We start from the raw sequence: 18160 nt of genomic DNA on the forward strand, positions 1-18160 counted from the left end.
GCTTGGCATTTTCCCAGGAGCTTGGGCCCAAGGTTCCGTTCTGCCCCATGGTCGGCTCGGAAGTCTACTCGTCCGAGGTCAAGAAGACCGAGATTCTCATGGAGAACTTTCGCCGCGCAATTGGCCTCCGCATCAAGGAGAACAAGGAGGTGTACGAAGGCGAGGTGACCGAGATCACGCCCGAAGAGACGGAAAACCCCCTTGGTGGCTACGGCAAGACCATCTCGCACGTCATTATTGGCCTCAAAACGACCAAGGGTATAACCTGTAACGAGAGGAGGAGTCTCATCTTGTATGTCGTAGGCTCCAAGCAGCTTCGGTTGGACCCAAGCATCTACGAAGCGCTGCAGAAGGAAAAGGTGTCGCCGGGCGATGTCATCTACATTGAGGCCAACAGCGGCTCGGTCAAGCGTGTCGGTCGTTCGGACGCGTACAGCACGCATGCAGCCTCTCTCGTGTGCGCTCATGCGGCATTGCTAGGTATGCGACCGAGTACGACTTGGAGGCCGACGAGTACGTCCCGATGCCCAAGGGCGACGTGCACAAGAAGAAGGAGATCATCCAGGACGTGACGCTCCACGACTTGGACATTGCGAACGCCAAGCCGCAGGGCGGCCAGGACATCATGTCGATGATGGGCAACCTCATGAAGCCCAAGAAGACGGAGATCACCGAGAAGCTCCGCAGCGAGATCAACAAGGTCGTCAACCGGTACATTGACCAAGGCGTGGCCGAGCTCATTCCGGGTGTTCTGTTCGTGGACGAAGTACGTCGATGCGGCATACGATGCATGTTTCTTAGCGCATCTTAGGTGCACATGCTGGACATCGAGTGCTTCACGTATCTCAACCGCGCGCTCGAGTCGACGCTCGCGCCCATCGTTGTGTTTGCGACCAACCGCGGCGTCTGCACCGTTCGGTACGCGCCGCTTTGCCGATACATTGCGATCTCAATGTGATGTAGCGGCACGGAGATCTCGTCGCCGCATGGCGTGCCGCTCGACTTGCTCGACCGCATGCTCATCATCCGCACGATGCCCTACTCGGTCGAAGAAATGGTGCAGATCGTGAGCATTCGCGCCGAGGCCGAGGTACGACACGTCGATCGATCTCATTTCTGAGAGGTCCGTTCGTAGAGCATCCCGCTGGCTGACGACGCGCTCGGCCGCCTCGGCGAGATTGGCGCGCAGACGTCGCTGCGCTACGTGGTGCAGCTCCTGACACCGTCGCGCATCATGGCCGAGACGCAGGGCCGCACCGACATTACGGCCGACGACGTAGATGAGATCCACGACCTCTTCGCCGACGCCAAGCGGTCGGCCAAGGCGCTCGCGGAAGGCGAGGGCTACTTGTATTAAAACCCAACTTTGACACGCAGCGATGGACCTTATTATGACGTACTCGGTGCGCATTCCAATCTACAACAAAGAGCCACGAAGTAATACGGGCTTGGACAACCAATCCTCGAGACAAGAGATGGAGGACCCTGCGTCTTACTCGGCGTTACGCTCCCTTCTGGATCGTAGCAGCGTCGACTTTCACGGAGCCATATGCACGCGAAGACGTGTTCGATCCAACTATCCACGCATGCACCTATCCATGTACTATCCATGTGTATCGTATCTATTGGGAGCGTTTCGGCCGAAAGGGCACTTGGCACTTTGGCGCGATGGATCGGCCGACGCGGCTTCCGCTCTTGACGCCCGACACGGCCAGTGCCATCAACCGCAGCAAGACGCCGGTTCGCGCGAGCATGGTCACGACGACGTCGCGCATGCTTGCACGATCAACCGCGACAGCTGCGACGCCCCCGAAGCCTTCTGCACACGCCACCACCGACCCCCGCCGAGCTCGCGTCGGTCTGGTCCTTCTTGAGCGCCTGGGTGCAGCGAATCGTATGTCCTGTATGCCGAGCGATAGGGTATTGAGCGTGCGTCGTAGGTCGAGGGCGATCAGAGCGCAGCCTCCATCCCGGGCTTTGGTATCGTCTTTATCCACGTCCATGGCCATAGCATCCGCATTCCTCATTTCGGTTCATCGAGAGATTCGACGGCGCAGTGCTCATGCTTTGTGTGTAGCGACCCACGGGCCCTTTGCGACGCGGCACGGACTCAAGTTTGAAGACGTGAGCGCGCTCGTGCCGCTGCATCGCGTCGTGTCGCTGGCCTTTCGCGACATTGCGGCCCACTGCCACGTCGACGAGTATACAGCCAAGTCGTGGCTCGAGCACTTGGTGCAAAATGTCGGCGAGCGCATGCGGTCGTCGCCTCTCGTACGTGATCGCTCCCTGGATGCACAGCGTGATGCGTCTCGTTGATGTAGGTCGAGCTCGGCCTCGGGATTGGCACGGTCACTTGCAAGCAGCGTGCCATCGATGGACACATGGCCCAAAAACAGCAGGTCGTCTTTGCTGCACGAAAGAACGTTGCGCTAACGCGATCGGTAGGGCACGATGGACCCCGACATTCGTCCTGTCGAGCCCGCGACCAAGCGTCCGCAACCACCACGGTAAGAGTCGCATTGCACTCGATTTGTTTTTTAAGAAGGCATCGCCCAAGGTCACTCTTGGCGCCGTCGCAAGCCTTGTTCCACGTCTTGCCGTCCCCAGAGAAAACAATCACGAGTACGCCGCTCAAACCAACGGCACCGGGCAGTCCGCGCGCCGACCAGCTCTCGGGACTCTCACGCCGGGCGCGCGCACTCGCCCAGGCCATCGCGCCACTCAGCCCGCGCGTATCGCTGCAAAAGCGATGTGCCGACGCGATGCCGTGGCAGCTCGAAGTCAAGAACCAAGACGTTGTGCTCGACTGCCCCGAGCTGGATGCGAAATACCCGCCGCTGCTGGACCCGTTTTGTCGCACGCTGGGCGTCGAGCAGGTCGACGCGATCGAAAAGTTTGCATCGAGCGACCGCATCGGGAGCAACTACTCGCTCCCCGCTGCCCACCTCGTGATCCGAAAGCACCTCCCGACCCCGACAGCGTCGCCGCTCGTCTTTTTAAACACGCCCAACGAGCCCGATGCCATGGTTGGGCTGCCAGCGCTTGACATCGCGTTCCACCCGGTGGCGGCGTCGCCCCCGAAAATCGAGCTCCCGCTCGTCACGACGTCGGGCAAGCCCGTGTTTTCACCGCTGCCAGCAACGCTCCCCGTTGCAACAAGGTTGGTGACGACGGCGCCCAGCATGGCCGAGAACGACGGCGCGGCAGCGCGGTACCAGTACTACCTCGAGCACGTCATTAGCACCAAGGACATTGTACCGATGAACCCGCGCTGGACCGAGCACATCCAGAAGCTCGTGGCGCGGGCGCTGCAGCAGCTTCCGCAAGCGCGGGCCGCGGCGATTCTGCGTGCCATGTTTGACGAGACGGTCGCAAATTACTACTTTAGTATCAAGAAGGCTGTCCTCGACTACCTCTTGCTGCGCGAAGGAACCCAGCGCCGGCTGCACATTCCGGGTGGCACGCCAGCCATGTATCAAGTCCAAATGAAGTGGAAGTGGGGCGAAGGCTACGCGCACGCGATTGCTCCGACCCGCGGCTGGATCGACCGCAAGCTCTTGGCGAAAGACCATTTGAGTCAGTACCTCATGGTCCTCGACAGCCACTTGCTCGCGCTGCATTATGTATGGGGTGACTTTGAGAAGCTCCTCCTCGTGGACTTGCCGAGTACGGACGAGCTCGCGTCGCACTTGGTGCCCATGGACATCAAGACGTTCGAGAAGCGGCAGCTCACGCAAGCCGCGCACGTCAAGCGCCTCCTTCTCGACAAGTGGTTCAACACCGCCAAGCGCATTCTGACCACCGCCAAGAACGAAGACGTCCTCGCGTCCGCGCTCTTACAGCCCAAGCACTACTTTGACTGCGTCGCGACGCTCATGTCGCTGCAGTTGCGCGGCCTCGTCGTGCGCTCGATTGACGCCTACGTGGCCTTTTTCCGCAAGCACGCATCGAGCAGTCCGCTCAGAGGTCTCCTTCTCTCGCTACAGCTCGACCACACCGCCATCAACGTACGGTCTCATCGACATATAGTACCATTTTGACATTTTGGTAGTTTGCCACGTCGCTCGAGGATGCGACGGCGGCGCTGCTCAACGTGCTCTTTAACATTCCCGCCTGCTTTACGCACGTCGACCGCGTTGAAACCAAGTTTGAGCCATCGATTATCCTCGGTGGGTCACCGTTCCTCTGGGGCGTCGGGCTCCACGAAGACGAGGTCGTCCGCGCCGCCGACGAAATCAAGGCCCTCTTGTCGCTCAGCATGGCGCACGCCAGCAGCGTCCGGGCCAACTATGCGCGATACGCCGTACGTTCCTTGCTCGGTGTCGGTATCGAGCAAACATGGTGCTAGATGGTCGCGGCCGGCGACGTGGCGCTGGAAGCTTTTATGGCGGCGCGCCACGACATTGCAGCGTACGCTGCCGAGATTGGCAAGTTTATGCGCTTTGCCATGCAAATTGCCGCCGAGCCCAACCAGGGACAGTGCCCGTCTGGCTTGTTCCACGTCGACTGCACGTCGCTGAACGCGGGCTTGATCCAGAAAGCGTCTCGCTTCATCCAGGCGCTCTTCCATGCGTTTTCCCAAGCCACGATCCAGATCAACATGGACATTCGACAGCAGTTTAAACTCATGGTGAGCCGCCTCTCCAAGAAACCAGTGGATCTGTACGAGCTCGTTGACGCCGAGGTAGGCGACCTGGCCATTATTGTATCCATGTCGTTCTAGTCGAAGGTTGTACTAGGCGTACTTGACCAAGCTGCGATCACAGGAGCTCCTCGAGCTCTTTCGTAGCGTGCAGGACGTCAAGCACCGCATTCAATTTCTCATCGAGCAGGTACCAACGACTGTAAGACAAATGGATTTTTACGAAACGTTTTGGCGCCTAGGTCGAGCTCGTGCCGTCGTGTCCAGTTCTCTCGGGGCTCTCGGTCGCGTCCGAGCTCCTCTCGTCGACGGCCAAGACGTTTGAATGGAAGAACCAAATTGAAAAAGTGATTCGGGATGGCGAAGTCGCGCTCCAGAACGAGCGCATGCGCATCGAGACGACCTTTATCGCCAAGCGCTCGCGCTTCCAGGCCGAGCTCGAAGAGCTCGAGTCCGAAGTCAACTCGTTTCAGAAGAAGAGCGATTTGCGACACGCCACCACGTATGTGGGGCAGCTCACTAAAGTGCGCGATGCGATTCTGCAAGCGCGCCACACGATCGATACGATCGCCGACGAGGAAGCCAAGCTCGGGTGGGTCCAAACGGATTTTCTCCAGCTCGACACGATCTGCGAGACGCTCGAACCCTACGACCAGCTCTGGCGCACCGCCCGCGCTGCTCAAGCTGCGCGACGTCACCGAGCTCCTCTCCGAGACGGGCAAGGCCTGGGCCTCGATCGAGCCGCTCTTCGCATCCAAAGCCGACGTCCCAGTTCTCGACAAGGCGTCGCCCGAAGCCAAGAAATTCGCACTCGCCGATAGCCACTGGCGCAGCATCATGGCCGCGGTGGTCGCGCGGCCGCTCTGTTTGGCCGTCATCCAGATCGACAAGGCAGCCGATCGCTTGCGCGAGTGCCAAGCGCTCCTCGAAAACGTCCTCGAAGGCCTCCACATGTGCTTGGAGCTCAAGCGCACGCTCTTTCCTCGGTTCTTCTTCCTCTCGGACGCCGAGCTCATTCGCGCGCTCTCGACGCACCCGGACGCACTCACGACGCGCAAGCGATCGTACCTCTCGTGCTGCTTTCCAGGCATTGGGCGGCTCGAGCTCAATGGTGCGAAGGAGATCACAAACGTGAGCAGCTCGCTCGACGAGTCGATTGCACTCTCGCAGGTCGTGCCGACCGAGAAGGTGGCGACGGACAGTTGGCTCGCCCGCCTCGAGCAAGGCTTGTACACGTCGATGCAGGTGCTACTACGGAGTGCGATGAGCGACTACAGCAAAAAGATTTTCGGAAATGGTACCTTCTCTGGCCCGAACAAACGGTGCTCGTCATCGAGCGCTACATGTTTACCAACAAGATCGAAAGCGCCTTACGGGAGCCGAGCTCGAGTGCCGATGCGCGCTCGCTTCGGCCCCACAAACTTCAAGACTACCTCTCGACCGAGCTCGAGCCCCGCCTTGCGGACCTCACACAAGAGCTGCGGGAAGGCACGCACACACTGCTCCACCGGATCAACCTCGTGACCAACCTCATTGCGCAGCTTTTACATGCCCGCGACTGCACCGCCGACCTCATCGCGCACGAGGCGCACCTTGCGAATGCCGACGCGTTTGTCTGGCAGTCGCAGCTCCGGGTGGCGTGGAACGACGGCAACGTCCTTCTCAAAGTGCTCAAGTCCTCCGTGCTCTACGGCAACGAGTACCTCGGCAGCGCCACGACGTGGATTGTGACCCCCAACACACTCAAGGTCGCACGCGTTGTGTGCAGTGCGATGGCGATGGCCAAAGGGTCGGCGGTGGTCGGCGCGTCGAGCATCGGCAAGGCCACGACGTTGCACATGCTCGCGAGTGCGTGCGGGAAACTCTGCATGGCCTTTGAGTGCGTCGCCCACATGGACGCGTTTACGCGCATCATCAAGGGGGCCGCGGCCACCGGCACGTGGCTACTACTGCGCAATGCGCACAACGTCTTTAATCATGCCAGCATCGGAGTCCTCACGGACCTCCTGCACCGCGTACAAGAAGCGACCAGTCTGCGCGAGGCGTCGGTGATGCTGCATGGCACCAAGCTCCGTCTTCGGCGCGGTGTCCACATCGCTGCTACGTTTACGGCGTCGCAGCTGCCGCGCACGCACGATGCGTTCCTAAGCCTCTTTCGCCCCGTGACGCTGATTGCACCCGACGTAGAGATGGTGTGCCGTATCTTGTGCGACCTCGCGGGCTTTGGGAACCCCGAGATGCTCGGCAAGCAGGTTGCGTTTGCACTGGCGACAGCCGCCAAGCTCTTTCCTCTCGCAGCGACCTACATGCAGTCGCTCCGCGTGGTCAAGAACGTCGTCGATCGAGCGAAGAAACTCGTGTTGAAAGAGCACGCGTACGATGCGGCGTCACCAGCGGAGCTCGTCTCGATCGAAGGCGCGATGCTCCTTCACGTGCTCGGCGACGTCCTCTCAAGTGTGATTCCGCCGTCGGACGCGACAGCAAGTACCTTGCAGAGCTTCCTCGAGACCCTTGCCTCAACCCCACTGCTGCACAAATCGCAAGACTTGCCGCATGATGTGATGACGCTCGCGCTCCAAGCGCATCACGTGATGGCAACGCCGTCGTTTCTGCTCAAGTTGCAGCAGCTATACACAGCGCTCGGTCGTCCCCAAGGCGTCGTGCTGCTTGGTCCGACCATGAGCGGCAAGACGACGCTGTATCAAACGCTCGGCCACGCGCTGCGGCTTGTCGACGAGCGCTTGAACCCGTACGCCCACCATCAAAATAGACGGTCCGGGTCTGCCGACTGTGTCGCCATGTACCAAGTGGTGTCTCCGAGGAGCTTGTCAATCGATGAGCTCTACGGCCGACTTTTGCCGAATAAAACCTTTGACGAAGGCGTGCTCACGCTGCTCCTTCGGCGTCTTCACGCGCGTAGCAAGCTCGAGGCCCACGGGCGCTTCTGGCTCGTCATGGATGGCGCGCTGAGTCCGTCCTGGACCGACGGATTGCACTCGCTCCTCGAGCAAGATGGCTATTTAAGCCTGTTGTCGGGCGAGCGCCTCGCGCTGCCGCCACAGACGCGTCTACTCTTCGAGTCGACGAGCCTCGTGCATGCGTCTCCTGGCGTCGTGACGCGGACGGCGATCGTTCACGTTGCGGCTTCCGACCTGAGCTGGCAGCAGCTCTACGATAGCTGGTGGGCCAAGCAGGACGACGCGCTCAAGGAGCTCACGGATGTCAAGGACGCGATGGACAGCGTGCTCGACTTGATCGATCCGTGCCTTCAGTTTGCAACGCTGCACTTTCGTGCCTCGTCCTTTGGCCCGAGCAGCCTCGGGCGTATGCAGAGCTTCTTGGCGATTCTCGGTGCGAGCGTCCGCGCGGCGTGGCCCAAGATGGCGTCGATGACGGTCAAGCAGCTCTTCTCGGTCGGGCACTGCGCGTTTCTTCTCGGACTCGTTTGGGGCATTGGCCACACCTCCGCCCATGACGAGCGCGTGAAATTTGATAATTTTCTGCGCGCGCTCGCCGGGGAGCCGACGGCGACGACGGTTGCCGCCACGTCCCCGACACCCGTGCCCCGGGGCAAGCGCTTCCAGCTCTTTTTCCCGTCCAACCGCCCCGAGCTCGTGTACGCCTTTGGCCTCTCGGTGGACTGGGGTTTGAAGTGGGAGCTCTGGACCGACATTGTGCCTCCTCGACTGCTCTCGGTGCCGATGCCACTCCGCTCGATCAAGGAACTCTTTATTCCCACGGCCAACAGCACGGCCGTATTGCACTATACGGTGTGTATAGCATCTATCATGTTGAACTCTCTCCGACACACCAACGACGACGATGTAGGAGCTATTTGTGCAGACCGCGCAGCACGTGCTCTTGATGGGACCCCCAAGCACGGGCAAATCGGCGGTCGTCGACGCCCTCTGCACGCAGAGTCTTCTCCGGCAGCGCGATGAAAGAGTGTTGACGACCAAGGCCTCTGTATTTGCACTCGTGCCCTGCGGCGTGCGCACGTCGCCGAGCTCGCTCCTCTCGAGTCTCCAGGACCACCTCGAACGCTCGCGTAAGAACGAATTGTCGGCGCCGCCCCACAAGACCTGCGTGCTGATCCTCGACGACGTGAGTCTCCCGTCCGATCAAGATGGCACGCTGGCTTTTCTGCGCCACCTCTTGTCCAACGGTGCGATGTACGAGCCGCACACGCACGCGGAGACGCTCGTGTCGGGCATCGTGTTCGTCGGCAGCGTGACCGAGCAGCCGTCACGGCGTCGACTTGCGTCCTCAGAGCGCTTTGTCACACGGCTCGTCCCGCTCGCCTTTCCCGAGCTGCAAGCGTCCGACATGAACAAGCTCCTCCTCGACGTTGGCAGCTGGTGCGTCTCGTCGCGAAACCTCTCGGTGGACTTTGCCCAAATGCTGCCGACGCTCGTCAAGGCGACGATGCGGCTCTTTATCAGCTGCAACGAGCGCTTCCGCGTCTCGCCCACGCGGCCACACTACCTCTTCCGGCTCGACGACATGCTTCAATTGACGCAAGCGGTTGCGCGCGACTGCGCCGCCACGCAGTTTAGCGACAAGACACCGCTTGTCCGGCTCTGGTGCCACGAAGCGACGCGAACGCTCGCCGATCGACTCATGAGTGCGACCGATCTGGCTCTCTTCAGCGCGCTCCTCCGCGATATTTGCACCTCGAGCTTTGCGATCGCCCATGAAACCTTGTTTCCAAACGCGGTCGCGGCGGCCGCGGCGGCCAACACGGTGCTCCGGCGCGCGAGCGACGACATGCAGGCGACGACGCACCGGTCATCGATGCTCGGCGCGCAGCAGGTGACGCCGGTCGCTGCGTACTTGCACGCGAACTTTCTGCGCATCACCTTTGTGACGTTGTTGCCGTCGACCGCGTACGACGAGATTGACGCCAGTGACATGGTCGAGCTCTTGAGTGCGACCGTGGCCGCGGAGCTGAGCAAGCTCACCGAGACGTTGGCGCGACCCAACGCGATCAACAACGACGTGCAGCTGCAGTTGCCCTTCTTTATTGAGCACGTGGTACGCCTCGCTCGGGTCTTGCGCCCGCCGGCAGGTCCCGCCGCGAGCTATCACTCACAGGTACTCAATGTCGCTTCTTCATTTGACACCACGCTGTAACACGTGAGCTAGCATGTACTGGTGTGGGGGCCACCCGGCACGGGCAAAGCGACCTTGTCACGGCTCGCAGCAGGCATCGCCGGTAGCGCCGCGACGTATCTCAACGTCCAGAACCCATTGTTTGCCGTGCACAAGACGTGGCAGCGTGCAATCAACGAAGCCTTGCTGCGCGCCGCGGCGCATCCGACGGCCTCGGTGCTCGTCATCAAGCATGCGTTGGCGTGTCATACTCCGGAAGACGAGACGACGCGTGACGAGTACCTCGTCGACATGGCCGAGCTCGTCTGCGAGCGCTATGTGCCCCACTTTGTCACCTCGAGCGACCTCGAAGCCTTGGCGCCGGCGCTGCGCGCGCTCGCGAAAAGCGACAATATCTTCTTGGACACGCAGTCCTCTGTCGAGGCGTACTTTGCCGAGACCCTTCGGCGGAAGCTCACGTTCGCCCTCGTGCTGACCATGCCGGCGCACGCACCGATGACGTGGCAGCGCCACCTGCAAGCCTCGTATGCACATCTCTTCCGGCACTGCCACATACACCACGTCAGTACGTGGCCCAAGGACGTTTTACGCGCCATGGTACATACAACGTGCACGGACGCGGGCATGGCCGACGCCGAGCTGTACCTGGACGCGGCCGAGGCGCTCTTTGCGTCCGCGAAAGCATACGAGACGAACGCCTGCCCTCTCGTGCCATCTCGTTTTGTGTTGCACATTGCGAGCTTTGCGCGGCTCTGGCAGTCGCGCGTGCTGGCCAACGAAGAGCGAAAAGCCAAGCTCGTGGCAGCGCTCGATGCGCTGCGGTACTTGGAACGCCTCTCGACGCGCGTCGCGCAAACGGTCAAGGGCCTCACACCTGAGATCTCGCGCATGTCGCAGGTCTCCCAGGGCATCAATGTCGGCCTCGAGACCGCGTCGCAAACGCTTCTGTCGTTGCAAGCGCAGCTGTCGGCGGAGGACGACGTTCGAGTCGCAGCGGTTGCCAAGTTGGAATCGCTGCAAGCCGCAGCGAATTGCACGCTGGACGCTGCGACGACAAGTGTGCTGGACGCCACGCGCAAGCTCGAGGGCCTCAACACGCAAGACATGGCGGAGCTCTGCAGCGTGCACCCGATGCCGCCCACCTTGCGCTACCTGCTCGAGTGCATGTGCCGCCTCCTACGACTCGAGCCCATCGAGACGTTTGACGAGCGCGACATTGAAACCAAGCTCCTTGACTACACGCTGCCGGCGCGGCACTGGGTACGACAATGCCGAAGGACATCGCACCTTATTTTGATCCTGCATGGTGCGTAGCTCTTGCGTCCCGAAGGGCTCGACGAGCTCAAGAATCGAGGCACGGACTTTGCCATGCGCTTGGACAGCGACGTGCTCGGCGTCACGCGGAGTTTACGCCCGCGTGCTTGGCCAAGCTGCACCCGTCCGGCGGGCCCATCTGTGCGTGGGCACGGGCGATCATTCAGTACAAGATGACGCACGTCATGCTTGAGCCGCAGTATGCGCACATCAAGGACGCCCAAGTCATTGTAGATGGCTGCGAGATCAAGTGCGCGCAGCTACGGCGCGTCGTCGACGCGCACGTGGCGACGATGCAGGCAACGACCACGTCCCGAGCGACCACCGACACCCAAGTGCGCGAGCTCACGACGCAGCTGTCCGACTCGACCGAGTCGAGTGAGAAAGCGCAATCGTTGCTCTCGGCGCTCGTGGTGTTTGTGAGCGCATGGCATCAGCGACGCGACGAGTGCATCGAGTGGGGTGCGCGGCTACCGGCCCATGCACTCATGGCCACGGGGCTCGCGTCGTATGCAGGCCACGTGCCGGCGTATGGCCGGCACCATTTGCTCGTGCGGTGGATCACGTTGCTATCCAACCTCGGGCTACCGTCGTCTCTCGGCTTGCTCACGCAAACGTCCCATTACGCCACGTACGATCTGCTCGTCGAGTCGGCGCTCTTGCAGCGCTGGGTCGCGAAAACTGTGCCGATGGACGACCCGATCAGCCATGAGAATGTCGCCTTCTTGGCCTCGGCCGAGACATACCCGCTGCTCATTGACCCGCACGAGATAGCCTACGCATGGGTCCTCGCCATGACGACGGACGTGTACGCCAACGAGACGCCATACCTTGTGCCTCCTCACAACGGCAGCCCCGAGGAATTCGACAAGGTCCAAGACGACGTCTTTGCTGCCATGCAGGCCGGGCGTCCCGTCCTCGTGCGCCACACCAATCTCTCGACCAAGAGTCTCCTCTTGCCTTTTCTGCTCGCGAAACGTCAAGCCAGTCGGCTCGGGAATGCGCGGCCCAATTTTCTCACGCACAAGCAGTCGCTGCTCGATTTCCCCACCGACTGGTCGCTCTACCTCTTCACGACCGACGAAGCAGCGCCGTGGCTGCCAGCGTTTGCGACTCTCACCACGCCTGTCTACATTGAGCTGACGCCTCAGATTGCGAGCGACCTCTTCCGATCGCAAGTGCTTGGCAACGCCTCGAAGCACACGCTCCTGCATTGGCAGGAGCTCAAAACGTCGTTGCACGCGGCCGAGCACGATGCGAGTGGCTGGGAAGATCTCTGCCTCTCGGCACTCGCCAAGGCTGGCGACGCCATCTTGGACGACACGGCCGCGCTCTTGACGTGGCGCCACTCGTATAGCGACGCGGTCGCCAAGCAAGTGCAGCTCTCGTACGAGCTCTCGAAAGCCACTCGACTCTCGGTGCCGCTCGACGTGGTGCGGCAGCGGTTTGTCGACTTGTGCTTGATCAGCGACGATTTACGGCACAAGAGTCCGCGATACGGCGTCTCGATCGCGTGGCTGACCCACTTGCTCACAAGTGTCCTGAGTGCGATTGGGAAAAGCGATGCAATGGCCTTTCTCGAGCGCATCACGCTGACCGTGTACCGAACACTGCACTGGGGCGTTTGCGCCGACGACCGCACGCTTCTCAATTTGCTCTTTGCCCTACGGTTGTACCAGCCCCACGATGACGGCAGCGACGACGACAACGACGACGAGGCGGCTCGGGCTCGGACGAAGCAAACCACGACGAATGCAACGACACATTCGCCGACGATGACAATAGTGGAATGGACGGTGGCGACGACGACGATGTCGGGCGGGAACTCGACGACATGGAAGAGCGCGCCAAGCCGTCCTGGGCGTGGTGCTGGTCGAGCCAAGAAGAGTTTCGGTTCTTGATCGCACCGCAGCCCGCGCCGCGTGTCGAAACGCTGCCGTTGCGCTCTCCGTCGTGGCTGCCGACGTCGCGCTGGGAGCTCTTGACGTCGTTCGGCGACATTCTCCCAAAACCACTCCGGCGTCGCCTTCTCGCCTCGTGGATGGACGACAACCTCAAAGTGGTCTGGAAGAGCTTTTACGAGGCCCCGAAGCCATGGCTCATGGAGCTACCGGTCCCGCTCTCGCCGCTCCAGCGGCTCTGCATCGTTCGCGCGCTTCGACCGGACCAGTTTGGCGCCGAGGCCCTTGCCTTTGTTCACAGCGTCGTGCCGTCCGAGTGGCTCGCGGCTGCGTACAGCTGGAGCCTCGGCGAGATGGCGGCGGCGGCCAGCTGTGCGACGCCGCTCATTCTGTCGTCGCAAGGTCACGACGCGCTGGCGGCGATCAAGGCGGCCGGCACCAGCGCCAAGGTCGACGTCGTGCTCGCCGCCCACAGCGAGCCGCTCGAGCGCGTCCTTGTTGCGACCATGAAGACGGGGCAGTGGCTCGTGCTTCGGCAAGTCGACACCAATCCCGACTGGCTCGAGACGCTGCACCGAGCTTACCACGGGCTAGATATTGCTGACGTTCACTGGGAATTCCGGCTCTGGTTGTGCGTCGACGCCACCGACCGCGTCCCGCTCTCGCTCGCACAGCGCAGCGTGACGCGTCACATGGCCCTCGGAGCGACCTTCCGCGAGCACCTTTTTAGCTGCGCCTACCAGCTCCATGCGCCGCTCTCGTCGTCGGTCGCACCAGGTAGAAGGATCGTCTCCGATCTCGATGGCTCTCACTAGATATCGACGCCACCGAGGCGCTCGGAAGCCCGACGCTGGCCTCGCCCGAGTGGCTCAGTCTCTGTTTTCTTCACGCGCTTCTCGTGGCGCGCACGCAGTTTGGCGTCCATGGGTTCAAAGGTGCCTTGTGTGTGACACCGCGGGACTTTGCCATCGTCGTCGCGCACCCGTCCTTGGACTTGGAGTCTCTCGTGTACGGCTGCAACCTCTACTCGTCCTGGGACACCGCGTATGTGCGCCTGCTCCTGGAACGCTATAGCAGCGGGCAGCTCAAAGCGCGGCTGCAGCGCATCATCTTTGCGTGGACGTCGCCCGTCGAGCGCACGGCCAGCGTCCGCAACCTTCTTCGGCGTCGATCGTCGTCCGCGGCCACGTCCGACATGGAAGGACTCCTCGAGTCGGTCGAGGCGCCAAACGCGGGCCCGCTCGTCCCCAACAACATTACGAGCTTGCCAATCATTGACAACCCCGTGTGGTTTGGCCTCCACGCGAGCCTCGTACACGACTTGTATGCAGCGCTCTCGATCGCAACACGCCTCGAGAGCACGTACCGGTACTGGCTCTGGCGCCAGTTTCCGCCAGCGATCGCCGCGGCTGCGCCTCCCAGCCAAACGCGGGTCGAGGTCCTGCAGTACGCGTCGCTCGACAAGGCGCTCGACGCCGCGAGCCTCGATCTCGACGTCGCTCAAAAGGTGTTTCCGCTGGCTACCACGGCACCGCTGCATGCCATTCTGCACGCCGAAGTCGAGATCTTGGCCACGATCCGAGATCGGTTGCGAACCGACGTTCGACGTCTCCAAGAGGTTGGTGCTAGCTCTACCACGTGGTGTGTTTCACGCAAGCGTAGGCACTCGTTGATGGCGCCGGCGTGCTCCCGCCCGCCCTCGAGCCGCTACATGCCACCGTCCTCCGCAACGAAGCACCCGCGTCTTGGCAGCACGTCGCCAACTCGGGGCAGACGACATGGACGGGCTTTCAGGCGCACCTCATGCGCCAGATTCAGTTTTTTGACGACTGGGTCGCGAGTGGTGTCGTGCCCGACGTGCACTGGCTCGGCGCCTACCTCGAACCGACTCGGTTTCTCTCGGCGTGGAGCTTGCATTTCGCCAAGAGCCTCAATCAGCCGCTGCACACGATAGCGCTCGAGGCTACGATTGTATCGACTGTGGACCGGTCGGCAGGTGGCGTCTATGTCGACGGCGTCGTTCTCGTCGGTGCGTCCTGGCTGCCCGATGCCACCGGTGTGCACACGCTGCAAGCACCGACGCCCGAGTCAGCGACGACGGGCCCGCTCCTCCTGCACTTTACACCGCGCACCGTACCAGCTTTAAATGGACTCGACGGCGCTGCGTCCACGGTGCCATTGCCCCTGCTGCGCACGGTGTTGTCCGATGCTGCGACCGCGGGCGTCACCGAGGTCGTGCACCTCGTGTACCTCCCGAGCACCCTCTCGGCGGCCGATGTGCTCGATCGGGGTGTCCACCTCGCCATTCGAGATGCGTAGTACTTAATTGCAACGTCTTATTTGATACCCGCCGACACGTCACAAAACAGGACACGACAGCGGATTTGAAGAGCTTATTGAAAGAGGTCCCAATCGTGCACGGCGAGCGAGCGGAAGATGGCCTTGAGAAAGACCGAGCCTTCGTCGACGTCGGTGGGAACGTGGCCGCGGCTGCTGCTGTTGGGGTCCACAGAGATGGGCACGGTGACCGAGACGACGAGGTCGGTCGTCGCGCGCGGGAGGCGCAGGCAGCACACGTAGACTTGAATCACGTTCTTGGCGGCCTCCTTGTACTTGGCGACGGCCTGCGTACCGACAGCAATGTGCGCAGGGACTTGGAGCCCATGCACTTCGGACGCGGGCATCGTAAACGCTTGGGCAACGTGGCGGTCCGTCGGCGCGCACGCGTTCGAGTCGGCGATTTCGTTAAAGTAGAACACACCAGTGGCGCTGTCACCAATGGTGTCCTCCATTTGCAGGAGCTCAATGATGACGCAGCGGTCGGTCGCGGCGTCGGCGAACACCTCTTGGTTGTCGGGCACTTGGCGAAACTCGCTCACGTCGGCAAAGCCGTTGGGCACGTCGCACGAGATGGCGCCACCGAAGAGCGAGCGCTTCATAGTTGGCAAATGAAATAGTGAGGCAGCAAGGCACGGCGGACGAACGGTGAGGCGATGGCTTCGTCCCACGCGGTGTCAAGTCGATGATGGTCGTCCACGTTCACGCTCGCTGCCCAATTGTATGCCAGTCCTTTGCATTGTTTAAAACGTGTGCTAAATTCATGTTGTAAACATGTCACGTTTGTAAAGAAAAAAGAAGCACGATCGCAGATCCAGTGTAGAATGTGGTACAAAGATGTGTGCAAACTGTTTTCCACACTTTTAAAAAAGCTTTATATTCTTCTTACAATTTGTGTAAAAAGAATGTGGGACCCCTGGATTTTTATAATTAAATTGCATGACCAGCCACGATCAAGTGTAGTTTCAGCTCAGATCCGTGTAAAAAATGACTTCCACACTTTACAGTGGCGTTCTTACACACTCATTTCTACAAAATTCTCCAAGTCCAGTTGGCCACCCGCCAGCTTTCGGACAGGTTTCCAGCGCCCAGAATTCCGTCATACACTCGACTTAGACGCCACCGGTAAGGTATGAGTTGGTGGAGTTGATATAAATTTAAACAGTGGATAATTGATGATCTACAGAGTAAGGACATTAGGTGCATAACAGCGTAATGTTAGCTTTGCACTGGGGCCCCCTGGCGTCAACAGCGTGTGCGCTGATGTTGTTGTTGAAGTCGGTCGTCTATTACAGAGGCAGGAGCGCGATCCGCGGGACGAGGTGACGTCGTGGCCACTCGTGCTGGGCGAGGAGCCGGAGAAGCCGACGAAGAGCAGGCTGCTCGGGCTCTTGTACGAGGCTGTGGTGCAAGTGCTGTTGAGCGACACGCGCCGCCTTGACGGCAATCGTCCATGGACTTGGCAGCGGTAGGTCGGCGCGAAAGACGCGATCGTTCCAGACTCGCCAGACGTTGAACCAGACGCAGGCGCGGAGCTCGGGCCAGAGGTAGCGGAACGCGGCTTGGTGCTTGTTGGACGCCGTCTTGGGCGTCGAGGAGAGGTAGCCTGAGAGCGTAGTCGGCAAGGTCACGCCCAGAGGGATCATGACGGCGTGAAGCGTGCTCCACACGTCCTTGATGAAGTCGCAGTCTACGAGGAAGTGGCGGTACGTCTCGTGCTCGGGGCAGAAGAGGCACGCTTGATCGGCCCTGTCGAGCCAGTCCAAATGTGCGCGGAACTTGACCGCGCGGAGCATCACTGGGTAGACGAAGTCGGCGTACTTGGGTAAGATGGCGTCGGGTAGCCGGAGCTCGGCTACGGCAGCAGGCGCTTCGTAGAAGGCTTCCGCGACGCCCAGGTGGCGGGTCGGTAGCTGCAAGCGCATCCTTGGCGGGGCACGACGTCGGCGGGCGTCGTCAGGGTCAACGACTTGGTAACCTTGTTGAGGCGAACCAGCCATGGCGGCTTGGGAGTCGGGCTTGCCACGGGGCCACACGCGAAGGCGTCTACAGTCGTGGCGAGCCAGCAGATCCATTTGTCGTTCGGTATCACGTGTGGGCCGAGGTCACGGCCGCGGCACTTTGCCGTGTGCGTCGATGTTATTCTGCTCATATTCCCGCCGCGTCGTCTCTCCATCGCACAAGTGCAATACACAATCGCTCCATGCAATAATGCATGCTTTCTTACTTTCCAGTCCGTTTCGGCGTTCAAACATCGCACGACATCAAAAGAATGTTGACAGTACGGACCAAGCAAACGAAGTCCGCCTCTCGGCTTCAAATATTGTTCTGTTGTAGTGCAACACGCATAAAACAATGCTCTCGCGCGTCTATTGGATGCACTCGCAATACTATGGTTTCCTCGCATATGAACTAGACCTCGGCTGCGCCTCGGGCCCTGCGGGCAAGGTTGCTGCGCTGACCAAATTAGGAGCATGAGAGTGTGTTGGAAGATGGAAATGTGGTGCTAGGTAGAGGACAAGTGCAGTAGTTAGGCTTCACAAGGGAGGAGTGCTGGGCCCTCGGAAACCAGTCCAATAGTCAGTGGCAAGCCAACTGGACTATCGGAATTTGTAAAAATGAATGTGAAAAAAAACCACACCGAAGTGTGGAAATCAGTTTTCACACTGATTAGAACAGATACTACACTTGATCTTAGCCAAAAGGCCGAACGTCATGGCCACGGGCGCTCACGTCAAGTACTTGGGCATCTGGTTCGGCCATGACCTGTCGACGTCCCGACAAGTCGATGCACTCGTTCAACGCTTCTACGCGGACTTCCTCACATGGGGTTGTCGTGCTCGCACGTTTGAAG

General features: G+C 60.6%; 3 protein-coding genes across 3 annotated transcripts in view; 2 read left to right on the forward strand and 1 right to left on the reverse strand.

Annotated features, from left to right (window-relative positions):
* SPRG_20323 (RuvB-like 1) overlaps positions 1-1357 on the forward strand; it is a gene marked incomplete at both ends in the record, with an annotated part of 1918 nt that extends 561 nt beyond the window's left edge. Inside the window, 6 exons of the mRNA XM_012346548.1 lie at positions 18-258; positions 304-430; positions 481-766; positions 812-918; positions 964-1090; positions 1136-1357. Of these exons, the coding sequence (XP_012201938.1) occupies positions 18-258; positions 304-430; positions 481-766; positions 812-918; positions 964-1090; positions 1136-1357 (1110 nt within the window). The remainder of the gene's footprint in view (positions 1-17; positions 259-303; positions 431-480; positions 767-811; positions 919-963; positions 1091-1135) is intronic.
* Positions 1358-1668: 311 nt separating this feature from the next.
* Positions 1669-15288, forward strand: SPRG_06946 (hypothetical protein; the record flags this gene model as incomplete). The annotated part of the gene is made up of 19 exons (XM_012346411.1): positions 1669-1740; positions 1799-1894; positions 1941-2031; positions 2078-2271; positions 2322-2399; positions 2446-2507; positions 2558-4007; positions 4052-4303; positions 4349-4684; positions 4740-4832; positions 4885-5234; positions 5278-5887; positions 5911-8412; positions 8471-9736; positions 9788-11014; positions 11137-12737; positions 12854-13746; positions 13785-14587; positions 14632-15288. 19 exons carry the CDS (start codon positions 1669-1671, stop codon positions 15286-15288), a joined length of 12633 nt encoding a protein of 4210 aa, XP_012201801.1.
* Positions 15289-15338: 50 nt separating this feature from the next.
* SPRG_06947 (hypothetical protein) lies at positions 15339-16034 on the reverse strand. Its single transcript, XM_012346412.1, has one exon. The coding sequence runs from the start codon at positions 15906-15908 to the stop codon at positions 15363-15365; it is 546 nt and encodes a 181-aa protein (XP_012201802.1). The 5' UTR covers positions 15909-16034; the 3' UTR covers positions 15339-15362.
* Positions 16035-18160: the final 2126 nt, after the last annotated feature.

The sequence above is a fragment of the Saprolegnia parasitica genome, assembly GCF_000151545.1.
Source record: "Saprolegnia parasitica CBS 223.65 unplaced genomic scaffold supercont2.29, whole genome shotgun sequence".
NCBI lineage: Eukaryota > Oomycota > Saprolegniomycetes > Saprolegniales > Saprolegniaceae > Saprolegnia > Saprolegnia parasitica.

Bases quoted from the DNA above. Each gene is read 5' to 3' on its own strand.
- SPRG_06947 (XM_012346412.1), bottom strand. From the start codon at position 15,908: ATGAAGCGCTCGCTCTTCGGTGGCGCCATCTCGTGCGACGTGCCCAAC.